This window comes from Cryptotermes secundus, unplaced genomic scaffold (assembly GCF_002891405.2).
Source record: "Cryptotermes secundus unplaced genomic scaffold, Csec_1.0 scaffold529, whole genome shotgun sequence".
NCBI lineage: Eukaryota > Metazoa > Arthropoda > Insecta > Blattodea > Kalotermitidae > Cryptotermes > Cryptotermes secundus.
In genome coordinates this window covers 721,333-742,847 of record NW_019737988.1, presented here as the reverse complement: position 1 = coordinate 742,847, position 21,515 = coordinate 721,333, and the positions used below count along the sequence as shown (strand labels likewise).

General features: G+C 42.2%; 1 protein-coding gene across 3 annotated transcripts in view; it reads right to left on the bottom strand.

Annotated features, from left to right (window-relative positions):
- Window positions 1–21,515, bottom strand: part of LOC111870628 (hormone receptor 4) — a 353,702-nt gene that overhangs the window by 42,029 nt on the left and 290,158 nt on the right. For all 3 annotated transcript variants that reach the window (XM_023863074.2, XM_023863077.2, XM_023863076.2), the window contains exon 3: window positions 2,972–3,089. In XM_023863074.2, the coding sequence (XP_023718842.1) occupies window positions 2,972–3,089 (118 nt within the window). The remainder of the gene's footprint in view (window positions 1–2,971; window positions 3,090–21,515) is intronic.

Here is a 21,515-nt window from a genome sequence, read left to right as displayed (position 1 = left end):
TGTGTTGTTAATTCTAAGTCATATTCAGACATTCTAGGATAGAGTCAAGTAACAACACAATTCTGCTCAAGGATTGCTTGCTGGGCTCGTGTGTAGGTTGTCGTAACATCAGATTTTACTCGAATCACAATAGATTAAAGATTGTTATGATTATTATATTTTCTTCTATAAGAAGGACAAACATTATAACAATATGGATTTGGTAAAGTATTCTTATTTATAACTATTACAATTTATTATAAAAATTTCGTGAAACGTCATATGGCATGTATCCAAAAGCACTGAATTTTGTACTGACGGTGAGAATTGTCTCAGTTTTATGTCCTTTAGATCGCTGGTTAGAATTAGATGGGTTGTGCTTGATAGTCGAGACACTCAGTGGCCGAATATCGGCCACTATCAATTATCCCATTTGCTTTATTCCTTCAGCCAATCCTATATTCATTGGTTTAGATCCTATATAGACTTGGTAGATTTTGATTTACTCGTTCAGCTATAAGAGTAATATCGACTTTCAAGGCCGCGCCATAGCTCAAGCAGTTAGTCGCTGGCTTCCCACGGCGGCGGCCCGGGTTCGATCCCGGGTCTGATCAAGTGGGATTTGTGGTGGACAAAGTGGGGCAGGTTTTCTCAGAGTACTTCGGTTTCCCCTGCCAATCTTCATTCCACCCATTGCTCCACAATCACCCTCACCTATCATCTAGGGCTGGTACAATAGGCCAGAAGTGGCCGCAGTACAAGGGACTGAGTCCCACCCCAGTAGCAATAAAAGAAAAAAATATGAATTTTCATTCTGTGCTTAACATAATAGAGTATGTCCGGGCTGTTAACCTGTATCTGTGCAACTGTTCTTGTGTCTCTGTCTCAGCATAATTTGAACTGTCTGATTTCTACTGTTTCGTTTGGTTAGTATTTGATTTATTATTATTCCCTTTTCGGACAACTAATACTTAAGTACATAATGCTTTGACATTAAGTTTGGTGGATATACCTTCAAAATTCTGAACTGTAGCCATGTTTGTAACTGTAGAGTTATCAACTATACTACATATGTAACTTATAGGAATGTGTGTAATCTATTCATATTCCAAATTCTAAAGGTCCATTAATTACAGCTATCAATCTGAAAAGAAAAATCAAAATCTTCGCACGGCCGTCCTTCTACAAAGCAAAAAAGTACTTTAGGAAAAGCTGCATGCCCTTCGAAAATCCATTACAATACGTCACTTAAGAAGCCTATATTAAGCGGCGCTAGTGTCGTTTCTACGAGTATATAACGTAAGTTCAAGAGTCCGACACACAGCTGTTACTAATTGTAGAAAATCAGAAAGTATGAGGTTGAGACTGCTTCCAGTTGTACAATGTCCATACTAGATTTCACGAAAATCAGTCGATTGGTTCAAACGTTGAAAGATAGAACACACAGATAACATGGTGACCTCATAAGGTCCTACAACTTTTACTAGTAGCTGGGCAGCTTCAAGCGAGTAATTTATTTACCTCTCTCGTATTAGCAATCCGCTAGCGCCATTTCTTTAAAATTTATTTAATGCTCCCTGATATTACGCAAGTATGGAATATTGTACCCTTCACTTGGCCAACACGACTGAAATATTGGTGTTTAGGACCTGAAGTCGCAATTCGAGTTTCAGATTATGGGCGTACCGAAAATGCCCTGTGAATACAATTATATACTAGTTCAGCCGTGTTGATTCCATATAGGTCTGATAAAAAGTTCCGAGGCTGAATTTATTACAGTAAATCTCAGCAAACAATTGGGGTGTTAAGCAGGTGGCAAAGTTGGAAATCCTTGCTGACTTTATCGATCTAGAACGATTTGTCTCAGATGTGAGAGAAATGTTGTTTTGTGCAGACATGTTTATCGAGAGCACAGCATTCTGAAACGGCCATTAAAGAACATGAATGCTTGAAACTGCATATGAATTGTGAGATGACAGACAAGCAAACCTACTGTACTAAAATAAACTCCATTTGGAGGTTAAATACTCAGGTCTCTGAGTGATCTTGTCTCTCTTAAATTTGACGTCATTCTGAGGAAGGATTATCAAAAATGTTGACTACCATTGAGAATGTAAACTGAGAAAACAGTCGTTCTCATTCGTGACAGTTATCAAGGTGACAATGGCGAATGACAGCTTGTGTTTGCGGCAGAAGTTAGCATCTCCTATGTCACACACTACATGATTTTTAACTAATGGCTTAGGAGTGATGAGGGTCGTTGCAAAATTCGCCACTGGGGACACGAGGCGCCGCCCCAGTCAGCATCTTCTGTAAGGGAATTCCTGGTCAAGCACAGCAGTCCACTGCCCCCCCCCTTCTACTCACATTATTTTCCTGATTTTGCATGCAGTGACTTTCCTTATTCCCTAAACTAACAGACACAAGGGTAACGTATTTCTGAAATTGCCAGAGATGGCACAACTATATGCCGTCGAATGCTCTCGTAAGAGAGAGTGCCAGAAATAGGTCATCATATGTGATGATTGCTCGGATCACTGTGTAAAACGAGAAAACAATTAATGCTATGGCGAAAAATTGTATTAACTGTTTTGCAGCCTCCTCAAAAAAAATGTACTGGAACTTTCCTATCAGACTTCGAATATAATATGACATAATGGTGAGATGGTTCTTCAAGCAGATCAGCAAGTGAAGTCACTTTTCCTCGTTGCACAGCAAAAAGGAAGGCCTACTGGAGGACTTCTGCTTCTTGGTAAATGAAAAAAAGAGAACAAGTTAGCTATTTTATGTAACAATAGCAGAATTTCAGCTACACGAGACAGGTAACTGATTCAGTTAACTGAGAATGCGTGACACTAAAACGGAATGAGGAAGAAATTCTTGGTTAACATTAATTATAGTAATAAAGATAACTGATATTTCCACAAAAAATCTACAGCAAACCCAAGCATTTAGATTACCTAAATGTATATACTAATATAATCATACAGACCTGTCCCTATGTGCAGGACTGGGGGAAGATCGGACACTCTCGGACGCCACTTTGGGGCAGGGTGACACGGGCCCCGCCATGTCCGGCGACGACGTACTGGTATCCGCCACGCTCTCGCCTAGGCAGACAAAAGCACAACCACACAATCAGCAAATCCCTCGCCTCGTCCTCTGGCATCTGCAGTGGACACAAAGTCTTACTTGACCTAGCGAGACAGCTCAGCACATAGTTTCATTCATTCTGTGGTTATTTAAAGACGCTGTTTCAACTTATATGGAGTAAAAGATGATGCGATGATCATAAATGTAAGTATAGATGTGGAAGGAGGTGGCAGTGCCCTGTTTGGAGGCTCCACCGTCTGGACAGTCACCAGGGGAATTACAAACTGATTCTTTTTGTTTATTTAACGACGGTTCAAATTCATGCAGTATGTAATGTCGTGTGGTGGTAATACGGTTAACGAATGACGAACTGAAAAGGGTGCGGAAGGCTGTATTCATGGTGTGTTTAATGTTATTATCTTGGGGATACCCTAGATGGGTTCAGAAAAATCATGAAGCAGCCTCAGTGACGATAGTTGTAAGAGGAAGGAAATCGAACAGTGTACCTCCTGGATGCAAGTCATCAGTTGGAATATTTTTGGACTCTGGGGTTCCATGAAGGGCAGTCAATGGCACCGCAGATACATTTCTGCGATTGGAAATATCGCTACATTTATTAACCTGAAAATTAAATTAAAAGTACAAATATGTACGTTCATTTTGCTCTAAAATAATATCTTAAGCTGGAGTTAGCCGGTCACGATAGCCGAGCGGTCTAAGGCATGCACTGTCTTCGCTCGATCGGAAGCAGGGATCGTAGGTTCGAATCCCACTCAAGGGCAGTGATGTTTGTGTGCGTTTTTCTGTGTTTGTGTACAGGTAGAGGCCTTGCGACGAGCTGATCACCCGCCCAAGGAGTCCTACCGTATGTGTAAGATCTAGAAAAAACCGAAGTGAACGGAGAAGTTCATGGAGGTAGGCCTAGGCCCACTGGGACTGTAGTGCCAAGGGGGGGGGAAAGCTGGAGTTAAGGTAAAAGAGATCTGAAAGCAATTGCTTTGAATGCGTCAAGATTCGACTCCTGCACTTCCCGAATACTACGCAAGAAAGGACTCTCAGAGTAAAGAAAGCAAATATCAGATTAGTCTCCTCTGAGAAACTTCTTGAAGAAATATTATAAAAGGAAGTTTCAATTATAACATTTTCAATGTGTTATTAGTGACATCAAATTTAGGATTACGAGATCAATGGTATATGCAATACGCATGGGAAAAAAAATGCGTACAAGATTTTTGTCGAGAAATATGAAGGAAGGAGACAACTTTGGAAAACTGAACGTAGAGACGAAGACAGTATCAAAGAGGTATTCAAAGAAATATGGTGTACAGATGAAGATTGGATTAGTCTGGTTCAGGATAAGTTCCATGGGCGCATTACTGTGACTATGCTAACGAGATTTCGGGTTCCATAAAAGGCAGGGAATTTCTTGAACATTAGTGACCCTATCAATTTAACAAAAAAAAAATACTTCTCCATGATTCTAGTACTCCAACTTTGGTTTATTTCATATCCAGCTGTCATGAAAGCAGATATGTTTTCTTCAGCCACTGCCTGACATATATGCTTCATTTTATGTCAGCTGGTTCTATCTTCATTTCACTTAAGGGACATTCATGAACCAGATATCAACATTTCATCAGGCCGAAAAGACAGTCTTTATATGAGAGCTTGCCTCAAGGCTCATAAGAACACAATTCTTTATCCGGAGACGCTGGCCTGCAGAAAAACGTAGGAAAAAAGGAAGTACAGAATGAGACTGCGAAAGCATGATTGTTTGGAATCCTGCATTTATTTCAGAACAAGTTTCGCTCGACTTTCATCGTTTTCCTCAGCTCCTCTACTCTTTCACAATCATGGTATCTAGTCTCTGTACTCTTCTCCAAGTATAATTATAATGATCAAGTCAAGGAGGATGAGGTGGGCAGGGCATGTAGTATGAATGGGGGGAAAAAGGAATGCATATAGGATATTGGTGGGAAAGTCAGAAGGAAAAAGACCACTGGGAAGACCAAGGTGTAGGCGGGTGGATAATATTAAAATGGATCTTAGAGAGATGGGAGGGTATGGATTGGATTGATCTAGCTCAGGATAGGGAGCAGTGGAGGGCTCTTATCAAAACGGTAATGAACCTTCAAGTTGCATAAAATGCTGGGAAATTCTTGAGTTTCTGCAGATTTGGCTTCTCAAGAAGGGATCAGCTCCATGAGTAAGTAATACGAATCAGTAAGGGCCGCGCCATAGCTCAAGCGGTTAGTCGCTGGCTTTCCACCGCGGCGGCCCGTGTTCGATCCCGGGGTCTGGTCAAGTGGGATTTGTGGTGTACAAAGTGGCGCTGGGGCGGGTTTTCTCCGAGTAATTCCGTTTCCCCTGCCAATCTTCATTCCACTAATTGCTCCACAATCACCCTCACCTATCATCTGGGGCTGGTACAATAGGCCAATCAGTAGCCGCCGTGCCGAGTGAATCCAGTTGGACTCCACCCTCCACTAAGCGAATTAAAAAAAAAATACGAATCAGTAAGTAAGTAAGTAATCTCATCTTGAGCAATTTGAATCTTCGGTTGCAAGATAATATACGTAAATAACAAGTGTAGCTTGTACTACAACCACACTGCAACAAACTCGACATCGCCTACACATTCAATTGCTCATTCACTCACTGCACTCTTCTTCACAAACCCGCGCCATTCATTTAAGTTTCTTACTGACTCAGTCAGTCAACATTCGCTTACTTATACACTCACCAACCCATTTACACACTGACTACCCACCAATTTACTTACTCACCGCCCACTCACTCACACACTCGCCAAACCAGTCAACCACTCGCTCTGACAAGAACTGGTAAGGACATTCAGTCTACATTTGTAAGGTTCTTATGCTAATGAAAATAGAATTTAGCTCAAAAATGAACCAATAGTGCAGAGAAGAAATCACAGCAGACATGGAAACATGCTTTGAGACTGAAACATAGCTGTGCCACCTCTGCACCTTATTCATCAGCAGACCTTTCAATTTAGTCGTGACCGAGGTGAATACAGTTACAGCCAACTTTACAAATACAATCCGAACAATGTAATTACATCATTTTCTGAACTGTAGAATAATAACACGTTGTTATATTAGTACATGGCCGGTCACGGTAGCCGAGCGGTCTAAGACATGTACTGTCTTCGGTCGCTCGGAAGCCGGGATCGTGGGTTCGACTCCCATATAAGGCATGGATGTTTGGTATGTGTTTATTCTGTGTTTGTGTTGTCCTGTGTTTAGGTAGAGGCCTTGCGACGGGCTGATCACTCGTCCAAGGAGTCCTACCGTCTGTAAAATAATAAAAAAAAACGAGAAAACAACCTCGACACCGTAAGATATAAGAGGAATGGATTAGGCATTTTCGCATAGTGGAGGGTGGAGTCCAGTTGGGTCCACTCGGCACGGGGGCCACTGATTGGCCTATTGTACCTGCCCCGGGTGATTATGATAATGGAGAATTTGGTGGAATGAAGATTGGCAGGGGAAACCCAAGTACTCGGAGGAAACCTACCACAGCGCCACTTTGTCCATCACAAATCCCACTTAACCAGACCCGGGTTTGAACTCGGGCCGCCGCGGTGGGAAGCCAGCGACTAACCGCTTGAGCTATGGCGCGGCCTTGATTAAGTAAGTAAGTATATCAGTATATATAAGATTTAAAAGTTTGTGATGATGGTGAATTGTTACAATTAATATGTTGCTGGACATTATCCATCATCTTGTCTGTTCTCAAAAAAACCGTCTAGTTTCTATTAAAAACACTTAATAGAAACTAGACGGGTTTTTTGAGAACAGACAAGATGATGGATAATGTCCAGCAACATATTAATTATATCAGTACATATTTAACACGAACTAATTTACAGACACAAAAATCCGACTTTTTTCTAATGAATTAGNTGGGAAGCCAGCGACTAACCGCTTGAGCTATGGCGCGGCCTTGATTAAGTAAGTAAGTATATCAGTATATATAAGATTNTGAGAACAGACAAGATGATGGATAATGTCCAGCAACATATTAATTATATCAGTACATATTTAACACGAACTAATTTACAGACACAAAAATCCGACTTTTTTCTAATGAATTAGGTATTAAGCATCAACAACAATACACCTCGACGTTTCAGATGGCAGTTTTATTCAGCTCTGCTTATTTTTACGATATATTTCTGTTGTTGTTAATGATAATGATATTCTGTCCCTCCAAACTGTATTAAGCATCAACAACAATACACCTCGACGTTTCAGATGGCAGTTTTATTCAGCTCTGCTTATTTTTACGATATATTTCTGTTGTTGTTAATGATAATGATATTCTGTCCCTCCAAACTGAATCATCGCTTACTTCAACCTCAACCTACTTCCGAAGAGTACTACAAGCGAGATTCTAAATAAGGCTCAATGTTTGGAAAATAGAAGGCACACAAAATTTGAGCTGTCCGTGCAGAAAAATCTGCATTGCAGTTTCAGGAATAATTGTTTCTCATGATGATTACTCACATTTAAATCTTTATTTCTTCGGCTCACATCAAAGTCGTTTTTCTGACCTCTAGGACACCTTCCGTTTCCATTGTTATTCCGATACTATGGAAATAAACTAATTGTCACAATCGCATTGTATTTCTTATGGGGGAAATATTTATTTGGATCCGAATGTAACAGAAAAAATAACAATGAATCCGAGTTTTTCTCCCTAAAAGGAGTAACGCGCTTTTACACTTAGCCACTCTCCTTATTGGTTTCCGAGGTAGAGAGCACGACAGACAGACGGATACTGTGAATTACAGCCATCTATATACTGTGGACTCCTGTGCCGATCACAGTGGCCGTGCGGCCTAAGGCATGAACTATCTTCGCTCGCTCGAACACAAGGATCGTGGGTTCGAACCCCACTCAAAGGCACGGATGTCTGTATTGTGTGCGTCTATTCTGTGTTTGTGTTTTCCTGTGTGCAAGTAGCGGCCTTGAGACGGGCTGATCACCCGTCCAAGGAGTCCTAACGACTGTATATAGATTAAGAAACTGAAAAAGGTGGCAAAGATCCACAAGGCTGTGCAGCCATAGATATAGACGCCTTTCCGACCAGGCCCAGTGAGTGTCGGTGACGTGGGTCATACATTGTTCCTGCGTTTGTGTAGTTACCATGCGCTCCGGTATACGGCACAGGTTGTGAGGACGTAACTTCAATAACAAGGGTGCTGATGCTCCTCCAAGAACGTGGAATCAAACATGAAGAAGGAATCGGTCTCTTATCTCTGAGACTCCTTCTTCTCTTCAGTCACTCCAGGTATATAACGAGTCTATACCTTCAAAGCACCGACTCTGTGGTCTAATGGTCAGAGTTCCTACCTAGCTACAGATCCAGAGGTCCGGGTTCGATTCCCGGCGCTACCAGATTTTCTGAGAACTAGTGAGTCTGGAACGGGGTCGACTCAGCCTCGAAATTCGTGTAACGTATTAGAATCAATCAGTCTACTTATATTACATTTCATTGTGTTGCTCCATGTGCTAAAAGATGACAGCACAACAGTCGCACAAATAATGAATACGGAAATGAAGACTGTAAGAAATACAAAACTGAAAGTTCATATTTGCCGGCAAGGACGCAAATCATACCAATAACGCTTACATAAACCGAAATGTTACTTTGTTTATTATCCATTCACCATTCTGATTAAAGACAGGAACCTTGTTCCCATTCAGAATCGGTATTCTTAATAGAGTTTTACAGCCTGGCTACATAAAGCAAGGGCAGAGGCGGCTGGCCACTGTGTTTCTGTACCGTACGACTATGTGCAACAAGCTTGGAAACTTGCAATGCACAGGCAGTGCACCCAAGAAAATTAATCAGTGTACACTGCTTTATTCAAGCTTTAATTTGATTTGATTTCATTTGAAATTTACAGCAATATAATCAAATCCAGATTAAATTTCAAAAAACTTTCCTACTGTTGTCACGCGGTAGCGTAGTTGCTTGCGGCATTAAGCTACAAGCCGGAAGGTCGCGGGTTCAAGTCCCGATGAGGTCACTAGAGTTTTTCAATTGACCTAATCCTTCCGGCCTCACTATGGCCCTGGGGTTGACTCAGCCTATAACATAAATGAGTACCAGGAATATTCTTGAGGGTAAAGGGCGGCCGGCGCGTAGGGCTGACAACCTTGCCGCCATCTGTGAGCCAAATGTCTGGAGAAAATATGGGAACCTCAACATCTCACAACCCTATGGGCTTCCACGGTCTGTTGCAGGGATACCTTTACTTACTGTTGTCATTAACGAGACCGCCTCTGTGGTCTAGTGGTCAGAATTCCCAGCTACAGATCCAGAGGTTCCCGGCGCTACCAGACTTTCTGAGAAGTAGGAGGTCTGGAAGGGCGTCCACTCAGCCTCGTGAGGATAATTGAGGAGCCATTTCAAGGAAATAGTGGCTCCGGTCTATAAAACCAAGATTAACGGCCGCGGGAATCCGTTGCGCTGACCACGCGACACCTTCTATCGGCAAAAGTGGGCACTAACTTCACCGAAAAGCTGCAGTCGCTCAGCCGGTATAGTTCGCTTGCGGACTAGAACCACGGAGTTTTTCTTTGTCATTCATGAACGTGCACGTTTTATTCTCCTTCTCTGCTTAATGTTTCGTCTTCTTTCACACTCTTCTAATCATCCTTCTTGTCTCCTACTTATGTTCTTTTTTTTCTTTCTTGTTCATTGTGTTCTTTTCCTTTGTTTACTCTTTCTCTTTCTTCTGTACTTATATTTTCTTGTTACTTTCCTCCTTTCTCTGTTCTTTTTCGACTTCTTTTGCCTTACGCCTTGTTCCACTCCTCTTTTATCTTTTGAACTTATCCCTTTTTACGTTTCCAAAATCCGTTTCTTCTTCCTTTTATTTCCTAATTCTAATTGCGTTCATATTCATCTACGTATTTTTATCCTTCATCTTCTAAGTAAAGTAAAGGGATCCCTGTAATAGGCCTTGGAGCCCCATAAGGTTGTGAGATGTTGAGGCTCCCACATTTTCTAGAATCTAGACAATCATAGAATCATAGCTGGCGGTAAGGTTGTCAGCCTTACGCGCCGGCCGCCCTTCACCCCTAGGAATATTCCTGGTACTCATTTCTGTTAGAGGCTGAGTCGACCCCAGGGCCATAGTGCGGCTGGAAGGATTATGGTCAATTGAAAAATTCCACCTCATCGGGATTCGATCCCGCAACCTTCCGGCTTGTAGCATAGTGCCTCAACCAACTACGCTACCGCGTGCCCCATATCCTTCATCTTCTACTCATTCTTATTTTTCTTCCTCTTTCCTCTTCGTGCTTTTAGAGCCCAAATCACATACTTACAGTGTAACAAAAGATAAACTGGTAGCAGCTCATGTTCAGGTTTCGTTACGAAGCGTGAAGCCACAACACCCGTTCAAAAGGAAGAGTTCCGTCGATTCACCCGATAACGCAGTCTGTTTCACCTCTCGCGGACACAGAACATCACTCGCGTATACGATACAGAGTCTGTTTATCTCAGAACAAGAATCCAAACGACCTTAAACTTATTGGAATGAGATTCAAAAGCGAAGGTTTACAACCTTGGACACCGCTTCGAGGAGAACTGGCTGCAGAAACTGCGGTTAGATCCGATCAGGTTTTCTTAGCTAACCGATAGACACGGTTTGCGAACTGATTCACACGGAAGCCCGCTTAACCAGAGATGCTCTATTTCAATTTACGTCATGCTGTTCATACGAGATCCAAGAGGTACCACAATTTCAATTCTTATCCCACCGGACACTGAGGGACAATCCACTCATGAGAATGAAACGTTGGAGGAACACACGGATCTTAGGGCGGCCGCACACCAAATGCGTCAAGACAAGCATCAAGACATGAGAAAAAAGATGCAGTCTTGCTACATTCGTGATCCCTAAGCATGAAGCTGACGTCAGCATCATGACTCAGACCGGTGTGCGGCGGTGTTCATAATCTCATTCGTTTCAACTCTGCTCCTTTCTTTGCGTCATATCGCAGACATCGTGTCTTGAGTGTAACATGTCTTGACGCAAGCCGGTGTGCGGGCTACCTTAAAGAGATGGGTTGTGATGAAAGACGGATGATTTGGTATTATTATCATCATCACACTTTCGGGGTTTGTGTGACCTATAAAACGGGTTTTGGATTTAATGGCTGAATTTATTGGACCTTTATACAACTTGTTATAACAGTTCACAAATCACTATCTTCGACGGCACACTCTCGAACTGATCATAGTACACTATTCCACTATTCAAAGTAATCAAAGTAGTCACATCGCGACTAACGGTCGGTCAGTCAGTCAGTAAGTCTTGGTGTCGAGCCTCATCTGGGGCTCATGACCAAATATCCATTACTGTTTGTCAGTTTCGGTCTTGTTTCTTGGGGGTGCCCTCTTTGACAATAGGACGGGTCTGTCTTTTGTATATGCTCCTGGTCCTCGCCAGCGCAGTCATACTCAGACCTGAGTCCCTTGGAACTCGCGACTAAGGAGCTGAGAAGGATTTATTTATCGATCGGGTAGTCTTATTATCATACATCAATTACTAATGGAATTAATATTCTTTTTTATCATTCAGTAAGCCTACATTATAATTTCAAGTGCAAACAAATAACGAAACGGTCGTGTATAATCACAGCATAATCGTAACTGAGATGATAAAACTGCATTCAATTTGTATAACTTTCATCATTATATTTCAAGTTGTGTACCACAGACCCTACATACAAACAAAGGAAAATTTCGAATGTCAAAGATTAAAGCCTATAATCGTTACTTACTTACTCATGGAGCTGAGCCCTTCTGGAGGAGCCGCCAATTCTGCAGCTACTCAAGAATATTCCAGCATTTTATGGAACCCGAAGGTTCATTACCGTGTTCACAAGAGCCCTCCACTGGTCCCTATCCTGAGCGACATCAATTCAATCCATACCATCCCATCCTATCTCTCTAAGATCCATTTTATTATTGCCCACCCACTACACCTTGGTCTTTCCAGTGGTCCCTTTCCTTCTGGCTTTCCCAACAATATCCTATACGCATTCCTCTTCTTCCCATTCGTGCTATATGCCCTGCTCACCTTATGCTCCTTGACTTGATGATTTTAATTATACATACTTGGAGAAGAATACAAATTATGAAGCTCCAGGCTATAATCATTACTGTGAGCAAATGGATATTTTGAAAGAAAGTAAACTGATCCTTCTTGTCGATGGTGAAGTGTACAGGCGAGTTAAGCAAGGACAGAAAACATTCACATCCGAGTACACTGTTGATGAAGTTCAATAAATCGCAGATGGAGAGCTGATTGAATACATAGATTGTTCTAATCGTGATTATGAAAGTCCCTGACTAGCAGCAATTCCGTACAGCAGTATGATCATGATGGATGCGCCCTTGTTCTGTATTGCACCGTTATGTTTACCAGACACAGTCTGATTCTTAGAAGAAAAAAAAAGCCTGTGGCGTAGTGCCCCAGCGAAATATACCTATAACCACTTTCATTTCCCTTTTTTAAAATATGCAAGAGGTACTGGAAATATCAAAGAAAGTTTATTTCTCTTGAACTACATGATTATATATACGAAAATGTGACAGGAGACGACAAAACATAACCTCACTTCGTAGAAAATTTCAGGTGTAGGCCTACATATAGATCCTAATTAACTAATCCACCATCCTCATATTCTTGGGCCGCGTCATAGCTCAAGCGGTTAGTCGCTGGCTTCCCACCGCGGCGGCCCGGGTTCGATCCCGTATCTGGTCAAGTGGGAATTGTGGTGGAAAAGTGGCGCTGGGGCGGGTTTTCTCCGAATACTTCGGTTTCTCCTGCCAATCTTCATTCCACCAAATTCTCCATTATCATAAGCACCCGGGGCAGTTACAATAGGCCAATCACGGGCCGCCGTGCCGAGTGGATCCACTTGGACTCAACTCTCCCCCTAAGCGAATTAAAAAATATCCTCATACTCTTCAGGCGGTTTCAGGGCTACTTTATTGACATGTGAGGCTATCGCCTCCTTCAAGATTCTCACCTACTTGTCATTAATCTTTCCTTCTCCGTAACACTACAAAATATGTGAAACCGGAGCAATCTCGTTAAATAGCATAATGATCTCTTATCAGTCTCACTCGGCACTATACATATACCCTCAACAGCTGAAACAATGTCAATAAATAACCTAACAATCATCATTCTCATTCGATCTATAATTGTAACCAAAGCAGTTTAAAATTATCAATACATTACCCAACAATCAATCATTAACCTCAGTTCATACTACATAATCAATGCACATAAAACATAGAAGTTAAATAATCTATAAACCAATCACCAGTACTTAAGAAATTCTCCACCCTGTGTCGAACCCAAAGCTTCACTATCGCGTCCATACGAATCAGACACTTGTCTCTATCCTGAACCAAATGAATCGGTCAACATTATCACTCTACACTATATAACAACCAGCCCAGTTGAAACAGCATCGTTAAAAAGACCGATAAATAATTATCAGTCTCGCATGATTTCTTTTTAATGCTAGTGGGGTGGGACTAAGTCCCTTGCATTGCGGCCACTTCTGGCCTATTGTACCAGCCCTAGATGATATGTGAGGGTGACTGTGGAGCAATTGGTGGAATGAAAATTGGCAGGTAAAACCGAAGTACTCGGAGAAAACCTACCTGAGCGCCACTTTGTCCACCACAAATCCCACTTGACCAGAACCGGGATCAACCCGGGCCGCCGCAGTGGGAGGCCAGCGACTAACCGCTTGAGCTATGGCGCGGTCCTAGTCTCACATGATGCTATATGATCAATCCAGCCGATATAAGATCGTTAAATAATCTATGAATCAGTCACAAATCTCACTCGCCTATATAAATAGATGCAGTTGGAATCATTAAATTGCATAAGACCAATCTTCAGTCTCACTCGACACTATACAGGCAACGCAGTTGAGATAGAATCTTTGAATAACCTAAAAGTCACATCAACCGTATTCAATATTGTATAACAAATGCAGTTGAACTGATGTCGGTAAATAATCTAAGACTCAGTCTCTAGGCTACACAACCCCCGTAGCTGAAAGTGTCCCTAAATAAGCTCGTAAAATGCATCTCTAAAACAAGGATTTCGTTACGAAAGAACGGTAGCACAGTTTGTAGGTTAATCTTTGTAATGAAATGTAATTCTTCTTAATTGCTTTTCAGAACACCCCAAGAAATTAGACTCCGCACATGCTGACCCTGTCTCTGAGAGGCGCTACGGGAGCCCCTAGGCCCAATTCACTTGTAACGACATAATGGAGCTGTAGGAGGGAAGAACCAAAACTGGAGTCCCAAGGCCCGTGGGCCGTGGTTAGGCAATGTTAATCATAGAATAACAAGCAAGCACGGAGGAAGACTTTTTGTGTGTTTTCTACTAGGTGAAGGTCAAGCCATACAGACATAACGGTAACCGTGATATGCAGCCTCTTAGTCTAAAGGATTCTCCTGCTCGTTATGAAAACCACTTTGGTTCAACCTGTCAAGTTTCACTTCCTGCTGCAGCCATTCACGGCAATTTTCATGGATATTTCCTTTTCTTTGGGACTGTACTGCAACACTATACAGGTTCTTTATTCCACACTTTCACATTTTGTGAGCAATATTCTGAAGACGATGTCACTCCATACAACTAAATTATAAGCTTAGGACTGGATGGGAATAAGAAACCAAGGGCAGGAATTTTCCTCGTCGCCATTACGTCCAGGGCAGTTCAGACATCCGCCTATTTCGCTATCCAATGAATGCCGGGAAGTCTTAACCCGACCAGAGCAGGTCTATCTACTGCTACGATCAAGGACACGTGGATCTCTGGTACACTTCCTTATAATATGTGGTGATCAGGCATACAGAAAACTTGACCTCTGAAGTGCATAGAACAGGGTTCCAACATGGAACAATATCAGGTCGATTTTGGTGTCCACCTGTCGTAAGTAAAGTAAAGCTATGAAGGCCCATAGGGTTGTGAGACATTGAGGGCCCCACAATATCTAGACAATCGGCTCAAAGATGATGGTAAGGTTGTCAGCCTTACGCGCCGGCCGCGCTTTACTCCCCAGGAAAATTATTTATTTAATTCCTGGTACTCATTCCTGTTAGAGGCTGAGTGAACCCCAGGGCCATAGTGCGGCTGGAAGGTAACATTCGTTTATCTAGCAAATATAATTTGAATGGCTCGTAATGACGTGATATTAATATTGTTCTACACATAAAATCAGCTTAATAAACTTACACAACATTTGTAAAGAAATAGCTCTAATGAGAAGAATCAGAGGAGCTGATGGTAGGTCAGCTCATGAAGAAATTCCTAATACGAGGCTTCACTATCGTATTCACAACAGGTTGTTACTGGCGGCTAACCTGACACAGACGAATCCAGACTCACATCCTATTTCTTGAAGGTCCATTTTAATATTATCGTCACATCTACGCTTGTGTATGTAATGCGATCTCTTCCTTTTAGTTTTCCCAAATATGCATTTCTCATGTCCACATGCGTGCTAAATGACCACTAATATCATCATCCTTGATTTGATCTCCCTTATATTTTGGGACGAGTACAAATTATAAAACTCATCAAAGCGTTGTTAAATAGATATCAATTATTCGCAATGAGGGAGAATGATTTATAGATGGACTATAGCTAACTACATATAAACACGATATCCGAACTCTGATCAGTGTTCTCATAGTGCTAAAACATATTCAACCTAATTTCGAGTGCATTTTCAGGATAGGACGAAACTGATACAAGTTGTCGCTGTACTGAGTACTACGTCACGGAAGAGCAAATGAAGGTGTTGATGTATTCCATGCATTCTCAATCTCTGGAACAGTTAGATATATCTGGTCTACTGTGAGATTTCACGTCTTCTCCCGTGAATAAAGAGCCCTCGGTACCCACTGGATAGCCACACATATTCTATGTGACTGTGAGGCCATAGCTTACTTAAGATTTCGTCACCTGAGTCAGTTCTTCATAGAACCAAGTGACTTTTATGACGCCCCCATAAATAAAGTCCTACATTTCATGTGAAGTGTAGGATTAATAAAGGGTTAATCCAAAGGGGAGGCACAATAGATGACTGAAGGTCGCAGTGCGAGGGCCGGATTTTATGGCCCACCCCTTACACACATACACACTGGATAAAAGCCTGGGTGGGCCTCACAGTTGGTTCCGATCTTGCACCAAAACAAAAAAATAATTCTCTGCCTTTGCCAGAAATATAACTCCGGTGGTCCAGTCGGCCATTTTACCGACAGAGCACTTCGGGCTCATACAATTGGACATTAGAAAATGGAAAACAAATTTCGGTATTCTAAGTCCATAATTCTCTTGAAATTAATATGCGAATTGCATTACAAAGTAGACATCTTTACTGTAGTAAGAAAAAGGCAAGTACACACATTTTCATTGCCTCCAAAACACAAATTTGCATAAATATACTAAATACTAAAGAAGGACTGAAAGAGTGAGAAGAGCCTTACAATTTAATACAAATTCTGAAATGCACATACACCTTATCAAATTTCCAGCATGCAACATTTGAAGATAACTTCGGACTGTTAGCTACTGTCCTTACTGAGACTGGATTAACGGTCATAAAGAACTGGTAAAGAGACGTGAAGCTATCCCTGTAACAGGCCATGGAGGCCCATAGTGTTGTGAGACGTTGAGGGTCCCACATTATCTAGCCAATCAGCTGTCAGTCTTACGCGCCGTCCGCCCTTTACCCCCAGGAAAATTCCTGGTACTCATTTCTGTAAGAGGCTGAGTCGACCCCAGGTACATAGTGCGGCTGGAAGGATTAGGTCAACTGAAAGACCCAGTCATCTTATCGGAAATCGACCCCGCAACCTTCCGGCTTCTAGTATAGTACCTCAACCAACCACACTACCGCGTGCCCCAGTGAAGACTTCTGGACAGCTATTATTCGTAATTGATAACTTCAGGCACATTTCAAGTACCGAGAAACAATTGAACATCGATGTTTAAATTTTTCATTGTTTACGAAATTGTTGGAAGTCAGAATGAATCGGCATTGTGACTCGACTACGAGCTGGACAACTGAGCAATCGTTCAAGAGGAATAAGGGTTTCCTCTTTTCTCCATAGCGCCTAGATGGGATATCAGGCCCATCCAGCCTCCTTGTCAGAGGCTCTTTCCCCAGCGGTAAAGATGCCGTGGCGTGAATCTAATCACTCATCTCCTTCAAGTTCCGAGTCTAATAATATGCGCAGCTACACTTCCACTCTACCAAACGTCTTCATGGAGTTTTGCTTAAATAAGCAGTAGGAATAACTTCAACTTTATCTGTATTTTACGAAACCGTTAAGGTTGAGAAAAGCAAGCCAGTCTCGCATCAGAACCGAAGTGGACACATAACAATATTTAATTTACACTGAACAAAATCCTCACTGTAATAATTTTAAGTTATTTCAGGAAAACAGCAGTTGGACGTTCACATCATCGCCGCAAAGATGATCAGCATTACGAAAACAGTAAACTTGTCCCTGTGCTTAACTAATTAAGCACTAGGCCATGAAGGAGTATGGGGGAGTGGATGTAAGAGATCCGGGCTTTCTTGGCCTTGGCACTAGTTGGAGGTGAATGGTCAACTTAGTGGTTCGGCCGTGAGGAAACTGAGTAGGCCCCAGGGACGGTCTGAACGACGGTGAGAAGAGAAACATCCTGACCCCACCGATTGCACTATCTCGGCTCCGAAATAACTTCGTATGCTAGATTTAAGGAGTGCATATTTGTTATTAAAGAAGAAGCATTTTATCCTGGCAGAGTGTGTAACAAGCTTTCAGTCTTCAACAGAACTGTCAAGGTTTAGGCCTCTACCTGTTCTGCGTATCACTGCTTATTGGACCACCTACGAGTACATGCTTCAATCCTTGAATCACTAAGGGCTCGCAGATCAGCGCCTAGCCCGATAGACGACTTCTCTGACTTCTCTGTTGATCAAATAGTCTAAACATTTATTGCAGGAGATGAGGCTGCAGGAACCAAGGCTTTGAAATTCATCTGTTCTTCAGTTTGCCATGACCAGGGATATATGGAGTTCGCTAAAAGAGAAATTAGTAAGAATAGAAATGATTTCTTATCTTATCTGGAAGATAAGATGCTGTAAATATGCACAATTTTAACTTTTCATTGCACTACAAAATCTATTCTTATCTGAGCGGGGCACGCGGTAGCGTAGTTGGTTGAGACACTACGCTACAAGTCGGAAGGTCGCAGGTTTGATTTCCGATGAGGTTATTGGATTTTTTCAATTTACTACCAGCCTCCATATGGCACTGGAGTCGACTCAGCCTCTAACAGACATGAGTACCAAGAATCTTCCTGGAGGGTAGAGGGCGGTAGGCGCGTAAGGCTAACGGCCTTACCGCCATCTGTGAACCGATTTTCTAGAAAATGTAGGAGCCTCCACGCCTCATAACCCCATGGGCCTTCATGGCGTTTTACAGGGATACATTTGGCCTTATTTGTATATGAACGAAACACACGTACGTGTCTACTACCTCAAACGTCAATGGGTGAAGAGTCTTTAGAAAACAGTTCACTGTTTACTGTCCCCATCAAACGAAACTCATATACGTATTTCGCCTCAAAATGCTGTCTTGCAGATTCATGACAAACATAACAACTATACTCTCATAGAAGGTAATAAACTTTGGAACCCTTAGTTTCTCACCTGCAGAATAAGTTAGGAAAGTGCAGAAAGTAGCCATCAAATTCTGATTCAACTTTCTCTTTCACATTTTAAGGGTCTGTCTGGGATGTATTTAACGCGTTATTCTGTTGAACTCGTTCGGTAGGCCAGAGCAAGGTAAATACGCAGCCATGTTCACCATTCCTACCAGTGACATGCGAGCCTTTTCAAACTGTGCTGACCGAGTCAGATTAACACTTTCTCTGAGGCACACAGCGTACTGAATTTTACCACTGTCCATGTTCTGATCGAGATATTTCGTCTTGTAACCGACCACTCTTCCGTATGTGTCTTAACTCGAGGGAAGTATCGAGGGACCGAGGGCCGACCTCGTTGGCTGAACGGGGCTGATAGCACGCACCAGTACCGGTAGGGTATGGCGACTGGTAGCCTAGAATATCAAAGGGGGACGTACAATAGACTATTAGTCGCGGTGCATGAGGAAACCCACCCCCTCCAATAATAATAATAATGTGTCTTAACTCCATTGAGCGGAAGCCATATTACGAAGATGACGGTCGCTTGGCTGCTGAATATAATCTCCTTATTTTTTGAAGTCCGAAGATTTGTTAACCCTGAACCATATCTTAAGCCAGATGAATCCAGTTCATGCCTTCCGATATCTACGCATTCGTCTCCTAACTGGTATGGTTGGCAGAGGACATAGATGAAAATGTTAGTATACTTAACGGGTGCCTTCAGAAGAATGAATTTCTAGGCAGCAACTTAGGAATCGTTCCCAGATCACAAGTCCGCGCGCTGTTATTACTGATTGCAGATAATCATGAAGCATGACGTTAGGGTGGCCTCCCATGGTATAACGTTCATATCTAATTTCGTGAAAATCGGTCAGCTGCTTCAACAACAAAAATTGGGATAACAGACGAACACACACATTGATAGCATTGGTGATCTCGTAAGTTGACGTTCTTTCGTTACGGAAGGAAAGTAGGCTATAAAAATCAGACCCTGCTATCTATTAACGCTGTTAGCTAACTATTACTCAACTAGTTGAGAAATCCTCCGTCTTCATGAAATCCGAAGGTCCATTACAGTGTTCAAAAGAGCTGTCATTGGCTCATAACCCCGAGGCTGTGTGAACTATCATATAATGTTCGATACACACCATCCAGTGCTCTGTATCTTGAATTTGCTGTGTGGGACGTATCCAAACGGTCTCTTCGCTAATTTAAACAAAAAAACAAACTCCGTAGCCTGTAGTCCGCAAGCGAAGTATACCGACCGAGCTACCGCCACTTGTCGGCGAAGTTAGTGCCAACTTTAGAGGATAGAGGGTGTCGCGTGGTCAGCGCAACTAATCCCCAAGGCGGTTAATCTCGCTTATCTGACCGAAGAAGCTATTTCCTTGAAATATCTCCACAATTATCCTCAACAGGCTGAGTGAATCCCGTTCCAGGCCCACTACTTTTCAGAAAATCTGGTAGCGCCGGGAATCGGACTAGGGACCTCTGGATCTGCAGCCAGGAACCACTAGACCATAGAGGCGGTCCTCTTCACTAATTTAATATTAAAGAGGGACACTGTCTTAATTTGGTATCCGCAACTCTCTCCACACGATGAAACTCTTATTGTTCAGTAATGGAGGGACTTCTGCCAGAATCATTAATAAGCAATACATTTTTCCAAGAAATGAACTGATGATGCGAGAGAACCAAATCGTGCGTCGTGCAAAGCAGATGAATGCAATTTGACTGCAGTTTCACAAATTCCTATGTTACAGAGGCGCTTCTCGATTATATCATATGTTGAAGATTACATGCAGTAGCTTTCTTTCGGTACTGAAAGTAAGAGTACAGTGTTAAGGAGAATATCTGGGCTAAAGAGAAAGGACTTGGCAGCAGGTTGAAGAATATTACATAGAGAGTAATTACAGTGAACATAATTAAAGTGATAGAAACCAAAGAGATGAGAGGGTCGGGATATGAAAAAATAACACATGCATTCAAAACTTCAGTCTCGCAACCACAAGGAAAGATAAAACTTAGGAAACCTTGGCCTAGAAACAAAACCTTTAAGGAACAAGTTAAGAGGTTGCGATCTGGAATAAAGTGGCTCAGGATAGGGACCAGTGGCTGGTTCTTGTGAACATAGCAATGAACCTGTATTAGTCAGTCTATAAAGAAAGGCAAGGTTGTCCCTGTGCTTAAGTAACACATCATGAACAGTCGAGGTGAAGGTCCACTCATTCTTAATCTATGAATTAGATGGGGGTTGAGTTGTGAGCTTCATGCTCCGGCAGCTTTAAACTTCAGGAAAAGCTGGGTGGACCCCAGGGCCACTCTGGACATGGTGACGAAGAGCAAACAATGGCTCTGTTGGAAATCAGAATCCTGATGACTCAAAGAGTCACCAATCATTTAATCGAATGAAGTGTCCGCAAGTCTGTCACGCATATATCTGAATGCAAAACGTATAGGCTAAACAGACATACACTTAATTGCATGATATCATCATCATCATCATCATCATCATCAGTAATCTGTCAAGACGACAGGTCCACAGTCTCTTTCAAAACAATTCCTCCACTTAATGCGATCTAGAGCTTTCTCCTTCAAATGACAGTATCCTCTTCTGTCCCCAAGGTCATCCAGCATCTTCTTACGTCTTCTT